We start from the raw sequence: 21,555 nt of genomic DNA, 5'->3' as shown, positions 1-21,555 counted from the left end.
GCATCCCTTTTCTTTGGAAGCCCGCTTCCTGCGGCTCATTTTCAACAAGCTCTGAGAACCAGCCAGGAATCATCAAATGCATTTCTGTGAGAGGAGAGGACCTAGTCAAGCAGCGAGGAGCAAACCTCGGGGCAGCGGGGAGCAGGAAGGGAGGGAGGCGCGGGCACAGGGAGGGGAAGGATCTAGAGAGCTGCCCTGACTCCTGACTGGCTGGAGTGGTTTTGGAGAAAGTCAGAGCACCAGCTGGCCAGTCGGGAGCTGTCCAACTTTTCAGCAGCTCTGAGATCCAGTTTCAGGTTCCCGGACTCAAGAGCAGGCTACTGCTGCGAGACAGCTTCTAGCTGCCAACAATTCCTAATCTCCTCGGCGGTGCCCTGAGAAAGGAAGAGAAGAGGGGGAGGAAGAAGAAACCGACCATCAGAGAAGCCGTGCATCCGAGTCTTGGTTACTTGGGAGCAACCACCGCGCGTCTCTGCCTTGTCCACCCAGCAAGGATCCCTGAGCCATTCCGTAATCGCACCCGCTAGCAGAGCCCCCTCTCGGTGGCCTGGAGCCTCTGGCCGCTACAAGTCGGAAGCTGAGCCCAGTCTCTGTCTCAGGAAGCAGCGGCAGCAGTAGCCCGAAGGCGCTCGGGCTAGCACGGTGGACCCGGCGGGGCAGCGGTGCACGGAGCCGGCCAGGATGGAGGCAGAGGGCAGCAGCGTGCCTGTCCGGGCGGGCAGCGGCGAAGGCAGCGACGGCACCGGCGGGGCTGCACTCAAAGCCCCTAAGCATCTCTGGAGGCACGAGCAGCACCACCAGTACCCGCTCCGGCAGCCCCAGTTCCGCCTCTTGCACCCCCATCACCACCTGCCCCCGCCGCCACCACCCTCGCCCCAACCCCAGCTGCAGCCACCGCCACCGCCCCCACTGCCGCCACCCCCGCCGCCGCCCGGAGCTACCCGTGGTCGCTACGCCTCGAGCGGGGCTAGCCGCGTCCGGCACCGCGGCTACTCGGACACCGAGCGCTACCTGTACTGCCGCGCCATGGACCGCACCTCCTACGCGGTGGAGACAGGTCACCGGCCCGGCCTGAAGAAATCCAGGATGTCCTGGCCCTCATCATTCCAGGGACTCAGACGGTGAGTCGATAGCGCCCCCTCCCCCACTCTGGCAAAGGGTCACCTCCCCTCTTCTCCAATTCTCCGTGTTGCTCAACACCAATCTTGGAATCCGGGGTCAAATACAAGAAACTCAGGGAGGGCGAGCAGGGGCGTGTCTGTCCTTGCCCTGGAAGATACAATTCAGGGGTGAAATAGACCCGAAAGTACAGCATAATTGTTAACTGGTGTGTGTGTGTGTGTGCGTGTGTGTGTGCGTGTGTGTGTGGTGTTTCACTGGTTTATTTGTGCCATGCGCCTCCCTCTCCCCTCTCGTTTCCATCCCACCCCAGCAGTAAGATTAAACCTAATTCAGTTTGTATCTAGTGGAGGGAGGGTGAAGGCGCGAAAGCTGGGGGTGGGGGAGGCTGCAGTCCAAGCCTGGAAACCATCCATAAATCTGTCCAACGCACTCCGAAAGGAGGGCTCAGCCAGGCAGATCTAACCCGAGAGGGCACGGGGTGTGGAGGAGACCAGTTGGTCGCAGGAATTGCAGCACAGGGCTTGCGAACAACTCTTGTCAAGTTCAGAAGTAAATTGAACAGCAAAGGGGAGAACAAACACGTGGGTGACTTGGAGAGTTTGGAGCAAAATGTTCAGCAATCCTTACGAGAGGGAAGGAGGAGGGATGGAAGTGAGGATGCTGTGGGAGTCAGACTGTGTCGGTGTGTGTGTGCGCGTGTGTACACTCGGAGTGGGGTGGTAGTGGTGGTCCCTGAGCCACCCTGCTAAGAAGTCACCTCTTTTTAGCAGCGAGCAAGACATGGAGATTTGATTATAGTGATTTCCCCTTAACATAAAGCGCTCTGGGTGACAGGGCAGGGAAGCCACATGTCAGCTTGGAGTTTTAATAGATGCCACCGAAATGAGTAGTGTAAAGGACAGTTACAGTGGCTGAGCAATCACCTCATTCTTAATTCAAGTGTGGAGGTGGATTTTGGCCCCATTTGGTGGTAAGGGCATGGGTCCCTCCTTATACACACACACACACACACACACACACACACACACACACACACGGGGGGGGGGGATTTTACATACATGCACACAAAGTAACACAAGGGTTTTAGGAGTAGCTGATCCTTCCCATGCTCATTGGCAAAGCAGGACAGTCATCTAGGCTCAGATAGGGGCAGGCACTGCTGCCTTTCTAGCCAGCTCCCACCCTGGACAATGGGTAATTGTGCATCCGAGCTGGCTGTGTAAACAGGAAAACCTGGGGCTGAGATCATTTGTCTAGCTCTTACTAACAAGAGGTGGCATTAATCAGAAAATAATTATGGTTTCAACGGTATGTGTATGTGAGGATGTGCGTGTGTAAATATGTCTCCCCATGTGCTGTATTCCCTACGAAACAAGAGCATCTAGCCAATCAGTACCCTAACCTTCACACGCGTGGCCATTCTTTCAGCTGGAGTGTATCACTTTGCTCTTTTGCTTCCTGGCTTCCTTGCTTTCCCGGTTGATGACACTGTGTCTGTTAAATGTGAACACAGAGAACTGCAGCTAATCTCAGTTCAGACCACTGGAAAGTTTGATGACTGATGTTAATTGCAGACATTACTAAATCAATACACAAGTTTCATTGTTTGTGGTGCATATTGCTCCATCACACATGTAGTCTCACTCTTTGTGAAAAGAGGAGGTCATCCTCCCCAGTGGCTGAGCATCAGACCACAGAGGCCCATAATATCAGAATAGGGACAAGGAAATTATTCTGCACATTTCACCTATTCATAGAAAAATGTGGTCATGAGTCCTTAATAAATATTAAACAAAAATAAGCATTCTAACTTAATATGTGGGTTGATTGCATTTGTGGAATATCTTAATTGACTACATTTTTAATAAAATAGATTTGTTTTGGGAGAATGGAACTGAGCACAATAAGCTAATTGGAATGGAAGTATTGCATCATTGGTTTATTTTTTTGTTATGCTCTACACATTGAAAAATTGTTCTATCTGAAATTACTTAATTGAATTGTTCAGAGAAAAACTAAGATGTGTAATATTTACATGTTGGTTCATGTGGTTCATCTGATATATTAATGCCATACTATTTAGGGATTTATGACTTTAAATTCTTTATAGCACTTGCTGCGTATTTCTCACATGTTCACACACTGAATGTAATCTTTTCTTGAATTAATTCATTTGGAAATTAATATGCTTCCAAAGGGGCATGGATATTATTATCATTCTTTAGAAAAATGGTAGCAGTGGTTTAAAATAATTAGGGAACTTTCATGTCAATTGCCTTAGTTGGCTCTTCCAACAAGGTTAAGTTGAACCATATTATCTCCATTTTATAGACAAGAATACTGAGCCCCAGAGGATATAATTTGTTCAACATCACACAGAGTAGAAGGACCAAAATTGATACTCAAATGCAGGTCAACTAGGGCCTTTCTGAAATAAATGTGTGTGATTTTTGGCTTAAGTTGACAGCATCAAGAATATGTGAAACCATCCATGCATATATGTATAGTATATTAACCTATACTATAGTGTATAAGCCCAATAAACAAATGGAGATATTCAAATCATCCTAAATATGGCAGCATAAGCTTCTGGAAGCAATATGGGCTTTTAATCTTTATTCTCAACTTGTCCTGTCCAATTAAGCTTGTATCAGTTATCACAAGACAAACTTTGAATTAGTTGACTTTGTATAATATATATATATATATATATATATAATAAACATGAATATGTGAATTAATGTCTAGAGACCTTAAGCATAATAAAAAATCTGTGACGACCTTCACTTATCTTCTATGGTACCAAAAAGGGTACAAGTAATGTTTGTATACACACACACACACACACACACACACACACACACACACACACCATGATCTGAATAAGGGTTTAAATTGTCTGTGAAAATTAATGTATGAAAAAAAACCTCCTTATGAATACCGGGGACAATGATTACCTATGGATTATTAAGAAAGTTATGTCTCTGGAAAGCTATTTCTAGCAGGTACAGCAGCGTGGCCAGATGTTATTATCTTGGCTGCAGTTCTGAGCATCAATTATAATATGTGAGGTAATGGGGAAGAGGCATCTATTTTTTAATGAAAAAATTGATATCAACAGTAAGGATGTAGCTCTCAGACAATGATGGTCCATTACTTTGATTTCATGGAAAATGTGACTGTATCTAATGCATTTTGTATTAAGATGTATCTAGCAAGGTAAATTTGTTTGTTAATATCAATGTAGGATGAATCTAGAAGAATGAAATTTCCAAAGATAATAAAATAGTTCTTCAAGAGAACTAAATAAAATACCAACAAATATTAAAATATTCTTTAATTTGTATATATTAAATTTATTATTTTCAATAATGACTCTTCGAATTACTGTAGCTGTTTAGCTTAACTGATAAGAGCTGTATCTTTTACTTTTCTTTATATAACAAAATGGTTTTTTTATTAGTAAAATATATTTAAAACTTTACAATAGCTGGAAATTCTTATCAAAGAATAACGATTGGATATTCAAACATCGTAGGTGACTTTTGATTCTATAAGAACATTCTAGATAACAGAGATGTAAATATCATGAAAGTGATATTTGAGTTAGGAAAGTTAGAGAAAAACAGCGGAAGTGTCTCATTGCAATAAATATAAATCTAAGCGTGTTGTAACCTTGACATGACATTAACTTTTTAAATGCATGGACTTCTAATATAGGGAAGGAAATTTTACACTGTAATATTACAGTACTCTTAAGATCATCGTGAAGATGCATGTGGCTTATTGGCTGGGCACTGTCATAGCGTATTCAAGGCCCTGGTTAGTAAGAACTATAGCCTCACAAATAAAATATTAATAAAAAATCGACTCTTCTGGATTAAAAGAGCTATTTTCCATTTTTTTTAAAAAAAATTCATTTCACCAAAGACTTTTAGTGCACTGTTTTTCTTCACTGAGGTGTGTAAAGATAATCTAAGTTTGTGGTACAAATCTTGAGTTTCACATTACCGAACAGTCTGTGGGGACATTGGCAATGGGGCCAGGATTTATCACTAGTGGTTGAACTGGCTTTTGGGGGCAAATTCTCTTTGAAGGAATACCTTGTTCAGCCTGGATATGGATGGGGAGGGAGCTTGGTCTTGTCTGGAAGTGAAGTGCTAGACTTTGTTGACTTCCCATGGGAGGCCTCACCCTTTCTGAGGAGTGGATGGAGGATGGGTAAGAGAAGGGTGGGATGAGAGGAAAAGAAGGAGTGGGAATGGGGGTAACTGTGTAAAATGAGAAAAGATTGTATTAAAAACATTTTAGTAAAAATTATAATCTCAAGAAAACAAGAACAACAAAAAAAAGAGATGTTATTTACACTGTGTATTTAAATAAATTCAAGTTTCGGGTTTTATAAAAAAAAACCTTTTTATATTTTTATTCTTTCAATGTTTTATAGCTTGTATAAGGTTGACACATTTAAAATTTAATTAAAGGAACTAAATATTAACAACATAAAAAAGGACATGTTTTTCTATTTCTTTGTGTTTTCAATATAGTAGTAGACGTCTAAAAGGAAAATAGATTTAAACATTTTCTCCTTGTGTTTTTCCACTGATAGATTGTCTTCTTAGCTTTTTAAAATACCTTTTCCGACAGCATGTTCCGAGACGTTAATGTGTTAGAAACACATTGGGAGTCTATCATCTTATAATTTGGCTCTGGAAATTTGAACCCTTCCATCTCTCAAGGAATTGGTGGACAAGAGGAGGCAGAAATTGGTGGTGGGGATAGATTTTAAAAGAAGTATGTGGAAAGAAAGACACATAGAAATTTGTATTCCAAAATGGAATGTTTGTGCAGTCTTACCTTTTCAAGTTGACTTCAGTTGCTCACTCCATGGCAGTATTGGGGGAAAAGGACCGTTGTCCGCAAAGAAAGGGAACAACTAACCTGCCTGAATACCACCCATCACACTCCTGTAGAATTGCTCATCCAGTTTATTGGCAGAAGCAGAGTGCAATTTCCACCTTCCATGTCTCTTGACAATTAATTCACATTTATACATTGCAGCCATCTGTTTTGCTCTGTTTTGTTTCATTAGGACACCAGGTCTTAGGAAGTCAGGGTTGGCTTTGAACTCACTAAGTATCTGAAACTAGTTTGAATTTCTGACCTCCCCCCCCCACCTGCCTATGGGATTACAGGCATATATCACTATGTCTGGTTTTGTCGGCCTCTTTTAATTAACCAATGTCCTCATCTTCTAAGCAATCGCCTTAAACTAAAAATGTAAAATTACCGTGGAATTACCCTATCATGCCCTTGGAACTGCAGTATTCAACATTGGTGAAAGGTGGCTTCAGAAAATACTCTTTTCACTTTCCTTTATGAAGAGATTCTTACACTTCAACCCACACCACACCCCACGCCCCACACCCCACACCCCACACATGGTGATAGGTTGGTCATTAGTTTAATGTGTGTTTAAAGGGGTACCTGGGGAAATATCCTTAAACATTGCATGAATTAATTATCTGAGAATACTAATTCTTTTTAAATTATTCAAATGTCTCAAGTCTAACACTGGCAAAACCAAGCCCATCTCACAGCCTATTACCCAAATTCACATTTTAAAATATATAATCTGCGCATCTATAACTTAAATGCTATCGTTTTAGCTCATATCAGCAATATTGCTAAGGGATTATAGCAAGTAGTACTGTATTATATTTCAAAAATGCCATCGTTATTTTTATTTCAAGGAACATTTTCTGCATTTAAAAATAGGAATACTAATTTTTCCCAGAAAGATGGCATTTTGCTTTATATTTTTAAAAAGCTCATTGACAAAGTTTGTGTGACTCCCTACACATGTTTGCCAGAAGTGTCCTCTGCCATGTCAGATATGTGAGAACTCTCCTGAGCCTCAAGGTTTTCTCTGATCCTGTGTAATCATGTGCAGTTATTGATCTATCTCAATGTATGGTGACACCATTTATCCCATTGTCCTAAGCCACTGGTTTTTCTTGGACCCTTTTTCTCCCATAATACTGGATGTCAGAGACCACTGAGATCTTCCAACTTGACCTCTGAAGTACCACATCTTCCCTTTGGTATTTCCCTCAATAAAACATTTACAACATTCAGGCATTTGCAGTAGCCTGGCATGACCGGCAATTCTCACCTCCATGATCCTCCATTTATTTCCCGTACCATATGTCAATCACATTGTCTCCTTGTTTGAAATCTTAGAGTAACTTCTGTTAGCCTTTGAGATAAGATCTAAATCTCATGGTCTGCATCTTTGGAATGTTAACCTTGTCTGTCTTACTTATAGAAAATCTTACTATTAATCCCCACATCTACCAAACCCATCAAACACTCAAATTCTTGTCAAAGATAGATTCTTGGTGTGTTTAATGCCCATCCCCTTTTTTTCTGAAAAAAATGTTCTTCTTTCTGGTTCCTTTTTTATGGCCTGTAGCACCTCATTCTCATCTCTCTCTCTCTTTTTTTTTTTTTTTTTTTTTTTTTTTTTTTTTGGATTTTTCGAGACAGGGTTTCTCCGTAGCTTTTGGTTCCTGTCCTGGAACTAGCTCTTGTAGACCAGGCTGGCCTCGAACTCACAGAGATCCACCTGCCTCCGCCTCCCGAGTGCTGGGATTAAAGGCGTGCACCACCACGGCCCGGCTCATCTCTTTGAAAGAATTAAATAATATCTCTTTGGACCACTAAGAGTTACGAGACATGAGTGAGAGAAATAGTCTTCCCCAGGGAAGGGCACACCAACTGGTTATCCTAAAGCAAATGCTCAGCTCTGAAAACATACACATATACACTGAGCAGGTTGTATCTATATATTTAGGAATATACATATATGTGTGTGAATGTGTGTGTGTATTTGAATTTGAAAATGAGAAAGGGGGTTACACGGGAAGGGTTGAAGAGAGGAAAGGGAAATTATGTAACTATATTATAATTTCAAATGCTGAGAAATTATAACAAAAAAGAACATCTATTTGATTTCATATTTGCCTCCTTTGGAGACTTTCCTACAAAAGAGGGAATGATATTCTTTTGTATGTTATATTTCGGTAGTTACCCACCGTAATTTAATTATTGGCAATATTGCCTCTTCCTTTGGGCATTTAACAACTTTGCATAAAGTATGGCTTATATGGGTACTCAATAAATGATAAGATTTTAATGTGGAAATAACAATGAGACCTAGCCTTTTTCCTCTCAGACAGGATATATTTGATTTCCTTAATAATATCTATGAAGCGCACAGAGCCAGTGATATTTTGCTCATTTTAGAGGTTATGAAAGGAATATTGTCTCTTTGAAAAATAGATGCATATCCATTTCCAAATACAGAATTTAGACATGAGTTTTAAAAGCCCTCGGCTGATAATATCCTCATAATACTGGCATATCTGCTGGTACCCGTTGCTATCTGATGAGAAGCAGCCTATAATTTGATTTAAAATATGAGGGCTGAGGGGAATTACAGTGATTATGAGGAGAGATAGCACCTCTCATCTACCTTGTGAGAATGTTACATTGGAATAAAATAACCCTGAAAGAATCCCTCCCCTTTAATTTAGACAGATGCCTGTGGAGTCCATCCTCACTTCTGCATCCGGGAGCTCAGAGAATCCACTGGAATGTGGCAGAGTTCAAGGACATGTTCATCATGTTCTCAGTTCGTGTCCTGGATACATGAAAGTTAAGATACTGTGCTTTAATCTTAACTAAGCCGTTGGCTTAATCCACTAAGGGAACAACTGTGAGAACATCATATCTATTTGGGTGATGAGTCTCATTAGGGTAGCTAAAGTGAAGCAGCCTGAAATGGTATATTTTTTAAATGTATAATACTGTAAGCAGTAAAGGCTTTGGAGGTTTTAAAACCAACATAGTCTCAATAAATATTTAGGGAATTATTTCACTTGAAGTTTGATTTAAATATTTATAAGAGTAGTAAACATTTTGAAAAAGAAGCTCTTTTGTCACCAATGTGATTTTAGAACACATCATGTGGGCTAGTACTTCAGGTGGTATGGTATTAACTCATGAATAGACTAAGTATTCGTGGAATGTAAAGAAGTCAAGAGTGAGACTCATTAATGTATAAAATTGGAAGGGCTGGTTAGGGTAGCATTCCAACTCAGTGTATGTATGGTAAGTTATTGCATGGTCTTCATTGGCTTATTGTACCTCATGGTACAAAACTAATACTTAAAAAGTAATAAAATGTGTAAAATCAATATTAAAATTATGAAAAGCAAAAGAAAATGGACAAAGGACATAAAAATATAATTTTAAAAGAAATATTAATGATAAATATGTATTTAATTTTTTCATCAGGGTAACTATAGAGTAAAATTGAAAATACTCGTTATGTAATTTTTTTCATTTATCATTTTTTAAGTGATAGAAAGATGACAAATTCAAAAGAGCTAGAGGTATAGAGAAGTATCTAGAAGCTAGAGGTATAAAAACAGTTTTAGTGTAGGGTATAAATTAGGAAAATTTTGATGAGTAATCAAACAACATGTATCAATGTTTTATACAAATGCCATGCCAAAATAATTCTAAGCATGGGAATTTGGCTTAAGAATATAATTAAATGCATAAGCAAAGAAGTGCTATATCACAGCACTGCACATACTAGCAAATATCAGAAAATTACCCAACTATCTCTCAATGGACAATTAAAATAAAATGATGTTATACCCGCAACAAAAGACTGCTACATTAAAAAAAATCAAGAAAGATCTTCTATATTAAAATGTAGTGATAAACTGCATGTGTCGTTATGTGAATGAAAACAATTTGGAGAATAGAGCACAGAATATAACTCACGTTATATTCTGCATTTATAAATATTTATATTTACATGTCTCTCTTTCTCTCCCTTCCTTTTCTTCTCCCCCTCCTTCTCTCTTTTCTTCTCTGCAATCTCTGTAGAAGCAAAACGCTACCAATTGTTTCAGGCATTTAAAGAAGAGGTAGTTAGGAGGTCTTTGTTTTTCTACTTTGTGTTCTTTTCTTTTACTTGATTTCCTTTAAAAAGTCAGCATAAGCTGACTCAATATACAATATACAAAAATAACATTTTTCTTTCCTTTGTATTTTCTACCTAATTTTGTCAATATATTTTGTTTATAACCCCTTTCCTCCCTCACTTCTAAAAATGAAAAATGTTGCACTATGAAATAATTTAGAGCAAGGTAAAACAAAACAAAACTCCATAAAGGAGAAAATAACAGCATGGAGATAGTGTGCAATATGAAAGCAAACCTGCCATGCCATTGATTCATGATTAACTGCAAAAACAGCTCAGAGATTTGACTGTGTGCTTCCTAAAGGTGAATTCAAAAAAGGAAAACATCAGTTTGAGATGCATGTATGCCAGGAGGTTAACAAATGAGTTGATTTATGAACACATTTTTGTCGAACTGTAAGAATCCAAAGAAATATTTCCCTATGGTGTCTTACAAGAAAAACACAATGGGACATGACACACACGGTTTCATCAGCTTCTCTACACTTCATCAAGTGTGAATTAAGTATGAATTCTGCTTATAGCTGCAACTGTGTTTTTATGAAGCTATGTATTGATGCCCTGTTGTTGAAGACATTCAAAGTCTACCAGTATTGGAGCCTCAGTTGACATTCCTTTTGTGAATCTTCCATTTATTTACTTTCATGGTTTGATCATTTCATTCATGCATATTACATATTTTGGTCAGTTACACCTCTCGTACCCTCCTCTCCAATTCCTTATCTATCCCCAATGATTTTTTCTTCTCAATTTCATGAGCTCTGTTCTTAAACCTAATGTCTACTTAGAGCTGTCTATTGGCATTCTTCACGGTTCTTTTCCTTTTGCTCCAAATGTGCTACTTGTTATATTAAAGGGAGATGGCTTGGGGGCTGAGAAGATGGCATAGTTGGTAATGTTTGCTGTGCAGTCATGAGGACCTGAGTTCAATTCCCAGGACCAAATAAAAATGCCAGGCATCATGGAACTCTTGTAATTCTAGAATAGGTAAACTCAGATAGGAAGACCCCTGAGTTCACTGGCCACCTGCCCCGGCTAATTGAGGAGGCTCAGGCAATAAATAACCTAGTTTCAAACATCAGGATGTATGGTGCCTAAGGAGGAGCAACACTTAAGTTTATCCTCTGCCTTTCATGTACAAGCATATCATCACATGTACACACACACACACACACACACACACACACACGCACACACGCACACACACAGAAAAGCAGATACTTTTCTAGCATGGTATTCTCCTAGACGTTCTCCAGAGGCAAAGTTCAGTCTTATGTGCTCATCCAGATACCTGAATTTTATGTGCATGCTTTATTGTTTCCCCACAATTAAATACTGTTTGTTTCCATGACTCCCCCAACCACTATTTTCTGACCGGATTTATCTCTGTAACTGCAGCTTTCAGGCAGGTCCAACCTGACTGACTCAAGCTTGGTCCTGACTTAAAGTCCACCAATCTAAATTCAGTCTCTTTTCATTGCTGGTAGGACATGGAGCTGAAGAAACTCAGCCTGGCTTACCAGGTCTCTGATTTTCTGACATGATGTAACCATTTCATTCTCTAGATATTTATAGCTCTGTTAATTCTTTCCCTCTCACTTCCCATTGAATGATGGAGATAAGCTAATAACAAGATGCTGCCCTAGTAAATACATGGGCCTAGGCCAATCAAATATTAGGGGAATTTGTTCTCAGTCATTCTCTGAACCCTGAGGACACCTTTTGTTTATTGTCATCATTCCATTTACCTAACAGGAAGATGCATTTTTATCCTAATTGGAAGTGATTTTAAATCCTAAGATATAATTTTGGTGTCTTCTCAGAATTTTCTATTTTTTTCATCACTACTTGGACCCATTTTGATCATCTGAGGTCTTTCACTGTATTGAGGACCAGGTTCTCTTCTAGGGATCCTTTTCCAGGGGTTTCTACTACTCTGAAATCAAAATGGGTGTTTCAAGATATTGACTGAAGAAAGATCATCAAACACTGATAAGTAGTTGATGTTCTCATCACATTTTTGAAAAACAGTCAACAATATAATAATGGCATTCAAGGGAATATATGCTTAAGAAGCAAATATCTATACTAACAACGCAGAACTGGCCACAAACACAAGGTCTTTTGTAAATAAGAATATAGGCACAGTTCCACTTGGGTTGGCATCCGTCCGTATCAACTGGTGTGCCTTGCCACACAGGAGTTTATGCATGCTTTCCTTCATTTTAGATGTTTGTGAAACCTTTTCAGTCTTTAGCTTTCATAATATATTCATACCTCAAATTTTACACAAAACATGTTCTGGATAAAATATTCTCAGCTCCCCCAAGCCTGTCATATACCGTGTAGTTTTCCTTTATAGAATTTGTAATATTTTAGCAGCATGATTAACTTTATGTTTATCTGCTTAATTTCAACATATTTTAACAAACAATAAACTCCTTTGCAAGCATGTATCAATTTTGTTCCCACCTAAACACAACACTTTCATGCCATTTGCACCCGCAATAATTAGTAAAGAAATAAAACCTAGAGTTTATAAGATTACCCCCTTTATAAAAGTAGCAATCTATTACTTTAGAGAGAAATAATTCCAAATTCAGGAAATCTTCCTTATGAGGTTGTTTTATGTTTTGTTATTGTTGGTGGTGGTGGTGATGGTAGCGGTTTTTGTCTACAGAACTTACAACTTGTCTTACAGGAAAGGCACTGAGTGCTAGAAGGGGCAGGTCATATCTGATAATAGGATATTACTTCTGGAAAGAAGCCTGCCAAGCAAGAAGTCGGTGTAGCAGTAGCTCTGTAGACTATCAAGACCGTGCTACTGTGGGAAGAGGAAGACAACAAGATATTAATTTTATGCCACTTTGTTTGCATAGTGATTTAACTTAGTGCTAATCATCTAACCTTTACTTATATATTAAAAATATTTTCTTCCTATTCATTGGTTTTGTCCACCCAGGTCAAACAAACGTGAAGTATATATAACTACTCAGACCCTCGCCATCTGGCAGTTCCTTGGGACGTGGAGATCTTATAAAAATAAATTTTTTATTTATAAATTAAAAGGCAACAAAATTATCCAAGAACTTTCACAACAGTGGGGGTCAAGGAAGTATATGCACCATTATTCTCACAAACTGGTGTTCTTAGCTTCACAAAGGTTTTACTTGGACGATGTACTTGGCTTTTATTTTTTGTAAGGTTAGACAAGCTAGTGGGTCATTAGTTCTGTTGACATGGAGTATTCTGTGGGGAAAAGCAACAACAATGTATTGAAAAATCATTAGTGATAGATTGTAAAATATTTTGTGATCACATTATAATACAGTAGGCAGAAAAAAACCTAACAAGAAAGGACAATTTCAAGTTGTTTCTATGGCCACTCTGGCACAGAGATCCTCAACTCACCTGCATTAACATGTCCTTTATGGTGTTATGATGTCCATGTTAGTTCAAACATAATGATGACACATCTCATTAAATAGACAGAAAACGAAGAAAAATATTATAGATTCTTTTATATAAAAAAATCTATCTCTTTTGCTAACCTTAAGATATGACTACATGAGCAACTGAAGTATATGGCAAGCAAGTTCAAGATGAAAAATTTTAAAGAAGTGATCTGTCTAACCTGCATAGCAAGGTTAACAATATTGATCCAGAAACTCCATTAAATGGTTGTAATATATACAAAGTTATGTAAATATTTAAACCAATAAGAAAAGCTACTGAAGACACATCATCTATGGAAAAGCAATGTCACATACCGGCCCCCAGTTAGTCTGGCAGCCTGTTTATTACCTTAAGTATCAATCTTTTGTCTACTCATTTGATGTGAAAGTTTAATGTAGTTAATGAATAGTTTGGATCTTCTCAGTATGATTAAAACCCTACCTGTAAAAATGAATAAAAAGAAATTGAATTATAGAAGACAAAGCTGAAATACAATCATTTTCTATTTAATATACACAAGCCATTGGTTCATAGTGGGATATCACTGTCAGTTGACTGTGATTAGGTAGATAGTGGATACAGCGAAGATGTGTCTTTAGTAGATGACCAAAGGCCCTCACATCAAATGGATATTCCAATGTTCCTGCCAAAATATGGTTCTCCAATTACTATTCAGCATATGCTGTGTAGAACAGGCCAGGGGAGCCAAAGAATTGGTTCCTTAATTTTCCCCATGATGTCAGCAAGGCACAGAGATTTTAATTATGGAAGTTACATAGATTGTTTTGAGATTTAAAGCTCATTTATCAGATACATGGAGCAACAAATGGGAAGAAATTGGGGGTGTCATTAAAGTTTCCATTGCAGCAAATTAGGTAAGATTCAAGATTGCCAATATTGAGCCAATGACCTGGGCAGACAGTTCTCAGAAAAGACCACAAATGGACCATAAGTATTTTTTAAAGTGTTCAACACCCTTACTCATCAAGGAAATACAGATTAAACCTACCTAGAAATTCTAACGCAGCCCAGTCAGAATAACCATCATTTATTAAAAGAGAGAGAGAGGGAGAGGGAGGGGGAGAGGGAGAGAGAGAAAGAGAATAACAACTAGAGCAACAACAACAACAACAAAAGAATGAAAAGAAACAACAGCACTTAATGAGGAAAAGATGCTTTTACTGCCAGAGGAGTCTAAGTCAGTACAGCTACAATGAAAATCAGTCTTGATATTTCTTAGAAAATTAAAAATAGAATTACCATATGATTACCACTTTTGAGCATATGCCCAAAAGACTCTACATCCTACCACAGAGATATTTGCATATCCATGTGTATTGCTACTCTTCAAAAGAGAAAGGAAGTTCCTAGAAGTCCATCATCAGAAGGCTAAACAATGAAAAGGTGGTGCATGCATACTATGCAAGTGTTCAACCATAAAGAAAGATGAAGTTTGTCAGAAAATGGGTGGATGTGAAATGTATTAAGTAAGGTAGTCCAGACTCAGAAAAACAGCTGCCTCATGCTCTCACCAATGTGTTGCCTAGGTTCAAATTTTTACATACGTATATTAATGGGGCAACATGGATATAGTCCAGAAACGTAGAAAGACACCTTGAGGGAGATGAGACATAGAAAAGTAGACTGTAAAAAGTAAAAGTACATGTGACGTGAAGATATATAGAGGCATCAGGTGGGATGGAGGATTCAAGGAGGGAAAAGGGCAGAGAGAGAGAGGCAGGGGGAGGGGCAGTGGCAGGGAGAAACAGCCAAAACAAAGTATGCATACAAATGATATTAGAAACATGTTACTTTTTATGCTAAATTTAAACTTAAGGTATAGAAAGAAAGAAATGATGATAGTCTGGAGTTAATGATGTAGAAGGAATGACGGCAAAGAAGATCTAAGTTTAATAAATATTTTATAAAGGAAATAATGCTTGCTAGCTGGTGATTTAACACTATAAAATAAAATAACCTATTAGCTGTATTCAAGGAAAATATGATTAAGGAATCCATAAGTATCTGGGCATGCAAGGAAAATATAAAATATTAATTACCTTTTGGCTTCTCTGCAGTTATCCTAATTGCTAGTTTATAGTGGGGGCTAATCTGAAATATTAATCAAGGCAAACAATTTAAAAGTATTCAACTGCAGTTTAAATTTGCAGTGCTGTTGTTGAAGATGAAAAATTATTATGCCATTGTAATAAGTAGAACAAATGCTGTTTTATTTTGCATAAAGTAGATATGTTCCAATGACGACCACTACAGAGTAACACATTCCTTCGAATTGGTTCTCTGATCACCTTTGAAACTAGCAAAGAATATCATGTCAAATTATTTCCTCTTAGGAGGCTACATAAAGCTTAATGAACTATATGTGTGTGTATTTGTGTTTGTGTGTGTGTGTTTGTGTGTGTTTTTATATGTGTATGAGTTTTTGTGTGTGTTTATGTGTGTGTTCTTTATATGTGTATGGGTGTTTATGTGTGTGTTTGTGTATGGGGGGGATATCTGTCTCTTTCTGTTCCCAACTCCAGGCTTTGCAGCTTTTGTTTTCTAATCAACTGTTTCTCTGTGCACCAATTCCAGGAAATCCACAGACAATGGTGTATGTCTGCATACTTTGGAAACCTTGCCTAAGCCTTTTTTCCTATGTTCATCAATTGAATTTTGTTTTTGATATCTACCAATGGCTATTATCTGTCTCCATGTAATTTCTTTTTTTTGATTTTTAATTGCTACATATTATTTTTAGCTGTAAAGGTTTTTAACCCATTCCTCATCGATGATAATTTTTATGGTTTCCAATTATTTTCTTTTTTTTTAAATTTATTTATTTATTAAAGATTTCTGTCTCTTCCCCGCCACCGCCTCCTATTTCCCTCCCCCTCCCACAATTAAGTCCCCCCGCCTCAGCCCGCAAAAGCAATCAGGGTTCCCTGCCCTGTGGGAAGTCCAAGGAACCCCCACCTCCATCCAGGTCTAGTAAGTTGAGCATCCAAGCTACCTAGGCTCCCACAAAGCCAGTACGTGCAGTAGGATCAGAAACCCATTGCCATTGTTCTTGAGTTCTCAGTAGTCCTCATTGTCCGCTGTGTTCAGAGAGTCTGGTTTTATCCCAGGCTTTTCCAGACCCAGGCCAGCTGGCCTTGGTGAGTTCCCGATAGAACATCCCCATTGTCTTAGTGTGGGGGTGCACCCCTTGAGGTCCTGAGTTCCATATAATTTCTAACTATACTGCTAACCTTTTCATTTGCTCTACCACATTTGTTAGACCTACCAAACACGCTAACAACAACATTCAATCCTATGAACACCCTCTAATTTTCCTTTGCTTTTTTAGTTCTGAACTATAATATTCTCTAGGAAGGCTATTCTCATGAACCATTCCAATAAATAATTCCTTAACTTTTCACTTTTTTAGTATTTAAGAACTCCATTAGTATGTCAAGTTTTAAATACACAGCAAACAAAGATTTTTTTGCGTGTATATTTTCATATATTTCAGTGATATGTTTATATTCTGATTATATATTTATTTTATGTCTGATATATATTTATTATATGTCAGATTGGTCCATAGAGAAAACACTATAAATTTATGAATTTGTTTTTTTCTTTGTTATCCTTCTTTTTGGTTACCTTGTTAGTATTAAGATACATACACAACAGCAATTTTCCATTATTCAAAGAGAAAAGGAATTTTACATCTTTCTAGAAAATATTAGGGGCATCTAGCTACCAACAAATGTTTCTAGATCTCCTGAGTAAATTGTGAGCATGGGGACTTTGGGGAAGGGAGAGGCAGGGAGGAGAGCAGAGAAAAAAGTAGAGCTCAATAAAAATCAATAAAAAACATAGGTACAGCTGGCCTGGGTCTAAAAAGGCCAGGGATAAAACCGGACTAGCTGAACATAGTGGACAACGAGGACTACTGAGAACTCAAGAACAATGGCAATGGGTTTTTGATCCTACTGCACATACTGGCTTTGTGGGAGACTAGGCAGTTTGGATGCTCACCTTACTAGACCTGGATGGAGGTGGGTGGCCCTTGGACTTCCCACAGTGCAGGGAACCCTGATTGCTCTTTGGGCTGACGAGGGAGGGGGACTTGATCGGGAGTGGGGGAGGGAAATGGGAGGCGGTGGTGGGGAAGAGACAGAAATATTTAATAAATAAATAAAATAAAATAAAACATAGGTACAGCCAACTTAAAAAATATTTCTTGAACATTTTAGAATGCACTATCCTTTAAAAAAAAAAAAGGCTTCCTAAAAAAAAGTTTTAAGAAAAATGTAACTGGAGGGTTCTCTTCCACTCTCTGGTTCCTGAAAAAGCACTCTGAGGCTTAATATTAATTTCAAGCTGCCAGTATTAATGGCTCAGGCTTATTACTAAGTAACTTTTACATCTTAAGTTAACCCATTTCTATTAATCTATGTATTGCCACGTGGCCATGGCATTACCTCACATCTTGCTGCTCTGGCAGCTGCTGGGTCTCCCTGACTCCACCACCTTCTTTTTCTCTGTGCCTTTGCTTGGATTTCCTGACTACCTATATTCTGCGTTCAGTCTATTCTTCACAATCAGTCATAAAAGGGTATATTGGTGGGGAAAAGCAAGAACATTTTCAGGTTATACTTGTCTATCTGGGTGATATTGCTGGTCAGGTCAGCTGCTGAAAGTTGGAGAATTTGCCTATAAACATACAATTAGAAATGTTATGTAGATAATTGTTAACAATATCGTCACATCATTGTCAACATCATGATCACCATCTTTTCAGCATCATCATTTATTGGATAACAGGTGTGATAGTCGTAGAAGTTTTATATAGATCACACCATACTTCATCCTTCTAGTAATCAATTAAGCATGCACTGTTACCAATATTCCATCATGGAAAATGGTGTCATACAGAAATTAAAGATTTACTTACAAGTCAAAGCCAAAGACCTTCTAACTCCAGAGTTCTAAATATTTCATTGTGTCAGAGCTCAAGGCTCAGAAAAATAGAATAATGGTATAAACAAGTTGAAAATTACTAGAATACAACCGGCATCAACAAGAATTCACAAAGAATAACTGTCCATGGAACAGAAGCTCAAGGCTAGAAGCCAGAGAAATGATAACAGTCAGAATAGGAAAAGAAAAAGAGAAGCCAGTAATAGATCCTAAGGACTTTCCATATCCTTTTAAAAAAATGGTTGGGGGGAGGGTCAAAAAAGTCCTTCTTTGTATTCAATGGACATTAAATCTGGACAATGGACAAAGATGAATACATAAGAAAATAAACTTCCTGCCATGATCTGTGTATCAATCATAGAACAGAGGCTCTGTAGATGTGTCTGCAAGTAGTTATGTTGGCCCTTTCATCAATGGTATAGAGAGGGGGAAGAAAGGTACCAAGTACCTAGAACTTTGCAATGTTGCGCTTTCACATCCTGTTTACTTAATAAGATTGGACTTCAGCTATGCTACCCCCTCAGAGTTGTTCTTTCTGGAATTGGATTAATCATAATTAAAAGTTAAACATTAAGGTTGAAGATCCTTACTTTTCAGATTAGTGCTACATTTACTTTATCTTAATCTCATATGTTTGACAAAGGGAAAAGGGACTGCCAAAGTCCTTGAAACAACTGAATACAGGGGCATAGATTAGAATAAAAATTGACAATGAGGAAAATAAATATATCCTAGTGTAGACATTAGTGTTTGTGAATGAAGAAAAGGTGTTGTATTGCTCAATGATTTTCCATTTAACATCACTTGGGATTCTCTGAATAATGTTAAGCTTTTTAATGATTAAGAAGTCAACACCAGGGCTGGAGAGATGGTTCAGAGGTTAAGAGCATTGCCTGCTCTTCCAAAGGTCCTGAGTTCAATTCCCAGCAACCACATGGTGGCTCACAACCCTCTGTAATGGGGTCTGGTGCCCTCTTCTGGCCTGCAGGCATACACACAGAATGTTGCATACATAATAAAAAAATAAATATTTAAAAAAAAAAAAAGAAGTCAACACCAGTGGAAAGAGGAAGGAAACTGTCTATTTCCTTTCACAAATGTCGTCACTCCAGGATTGTTCTGTCTTTCTAGTCATATTAGGATTTTCTCTACCGCTAGCACACCTTTTCTTTTTTCACAGCCTGCATTCCCTTTTGGTGCATATTAGATGTTTCAATATTTATATTTTGCTTTTTATTCATAACACGTGAAAGCAATTGATGTGAAGAAGTTTCCTATCTTGTGATGGGGACAAATGTGTTCTTATGCTTCCTGAAGACCCCGAGAGTCAGAGTGATAAGACAGCAACTGATACGGAGATTTCATGGGACTTACTAGGAATCTGTTTCTGCCTGCGTGTATTCCTGAAGACCAGAAGGGGGCACCAGACCTAATTACTGATGTTCGTAAACCACCATGTGATTGCTGGGAATTGAACTCAGGACCTCTGAAAGAGTAGCCAGTGCTCTTAACTGCTGGGCCATCTCTCCAGCACAAAATCTTTGTTTCTAATGAATGTCATTGCTATATTATTTCAATAGTTTTTTTTTTTTACTTATTTGGGAAAATTATGCTAGCTTGCACATACTGGCAGAAGTCATTCATTTTCATAAACAGAGTTCAAAGGCACTGTGAGTGCCATGGCTTCCTGTTCTAGCACCACTTATTTTCCTGCTTCTGTACAGCATCATTGTTTTGTGTGTGTGTGTGTGTGTGTGTGCACGTGCATGCATATATAGATACATAAACACATTCACACATATGTATTGTTATAGAACATTCTGAATGATTCTCTCTTCTTCATGTCTGTACTGCCTGCAATGTATTATATTGAACTACCTTTGTGAAAGTTTCAGATATCGCCTAGTTTTACATGGTTCTGCCTCAAGGAATCTCATATACTTTTAAATCTTGGAGAGCAGGAAACCTTTTATAATTTTCTCTTCCAGATTTTTGGCTCAATCTAGGTTTTTGCATGGCTGGTGTGGCAAATCCCACTCCCGTGTCTGGTGAGCTGTGCAGTTAATAGCCTTAGCCCAGATATCCCACTGCTCAGCTGACGACAGCCCCAAATGGGAGTGTGGCCTTAAAACAAGCTACAGCATAGCATGTGATCACCAGATTGCTTCAAGATCTGCTCAGTCATCCCCCTTGCTGTGTTCGCCTTTAAAAATCTGTGTCGTCTGGGTATGGAGTATGAAAAGAATTGTCCCTTGATCTCTGTGCAAGTTCTCAGAATTTTCCCTTCCAAATCACAAGGAATTAGAATTGAACACTTATGTTTTGGATTGAAGTAGCATGCATATTTCTTCTTCAAACCTCTCAAGACATATGTATTCTGTGGGAACGTGAGAGGGCAGGAAATGAAGAAGAGGAACACGGGACTAGCAAATTGGCTCCAGAAATGTCCCTACAGCTGCTTAGACAGGGGCACTTTGTTTACAGGAACATCTGAAGATGGGAGATAGTCTCAAGCACTATTTGTAATGGAGTTGTAGGTATAGAGGTGACATATGATAAGACTTCTCCTTTTCAATGTAGAAACTGGCATTCTAAATTATTTCACATCTGCCTGTAGGGGTTTTTCTCTCCTGCTCTATTTTTGTTTTTATTTTTATTTTGTTTTTGTTTGTGTGTTGGCTTGCTTGCTCTGGGACAGGATGTTATGTTGTTTACCCAGGTTGCAACAACACTATGAATCTGAGGCTGACCTTGAAATGATCCTGCTGATCTAACCTCTTGGATACTAGAATTATAAGTGTGAACCACTTTGCCTGACTTGTCTCCACTGATGTGTATTACTCATTTAACTCAATGTGAAAATATTCCCTGTTGAAAGCCAACTCTATTTTGTTCTAAGCTTATTCACTAGCAGCTATTGAGATGTTAGCTTCGTTGCTGTAGAA

General features: G+C 38.6%; 1 protein-coding gene across 1 annotated transcript in view; it reads left to right on the top strand.

Moving 5' to 3' along the window:
- The first annotated feature begins 366 nt into the window (after nucleotides 1-366).
- The window catches only part of Pde4d (phosphodiesterase 4D), an 845,080-nt gene continuing 823,891 nt past the window's right edge, over nucleotides 367-21,555 (top strand). Inside the window, exon 1 of the mRNA XM_041663292.1 lies at nucleotides 367-1,121. Coding sequence (XP_041519226.1) covers nucleotides 682-1,121 — 440 coding nt within the window. The 5' untranslated portion in view covers nucleotides 367-681. The remainder of the gene's footprint in view (nucleotides 1,122-21,555) is intronic.

The sequence above is a fragment of the Microtus oregoni genome, unplaced genomic scaffold (genome assembly GCF_018167655.1).
Source record: "Microtus oregoni isolate MIOR12 unplaced genomic scaffold, Mior012 000014F_ref0000157, whole genome shotgun sequence".
In the NCBI taxonomy this organism is placed as follows: domain Eukaryota; kingdom Metazoa; phylum Chordata; class Mammalia; order Rodentia; family Cricetidae; genus Microtus; species Microtus oregoni.
The sequence above is the reverse complement of the archived record's forward strand: the minus strand, read 5'-3'. Positions and strand labels throughout refer to the sequence as shown.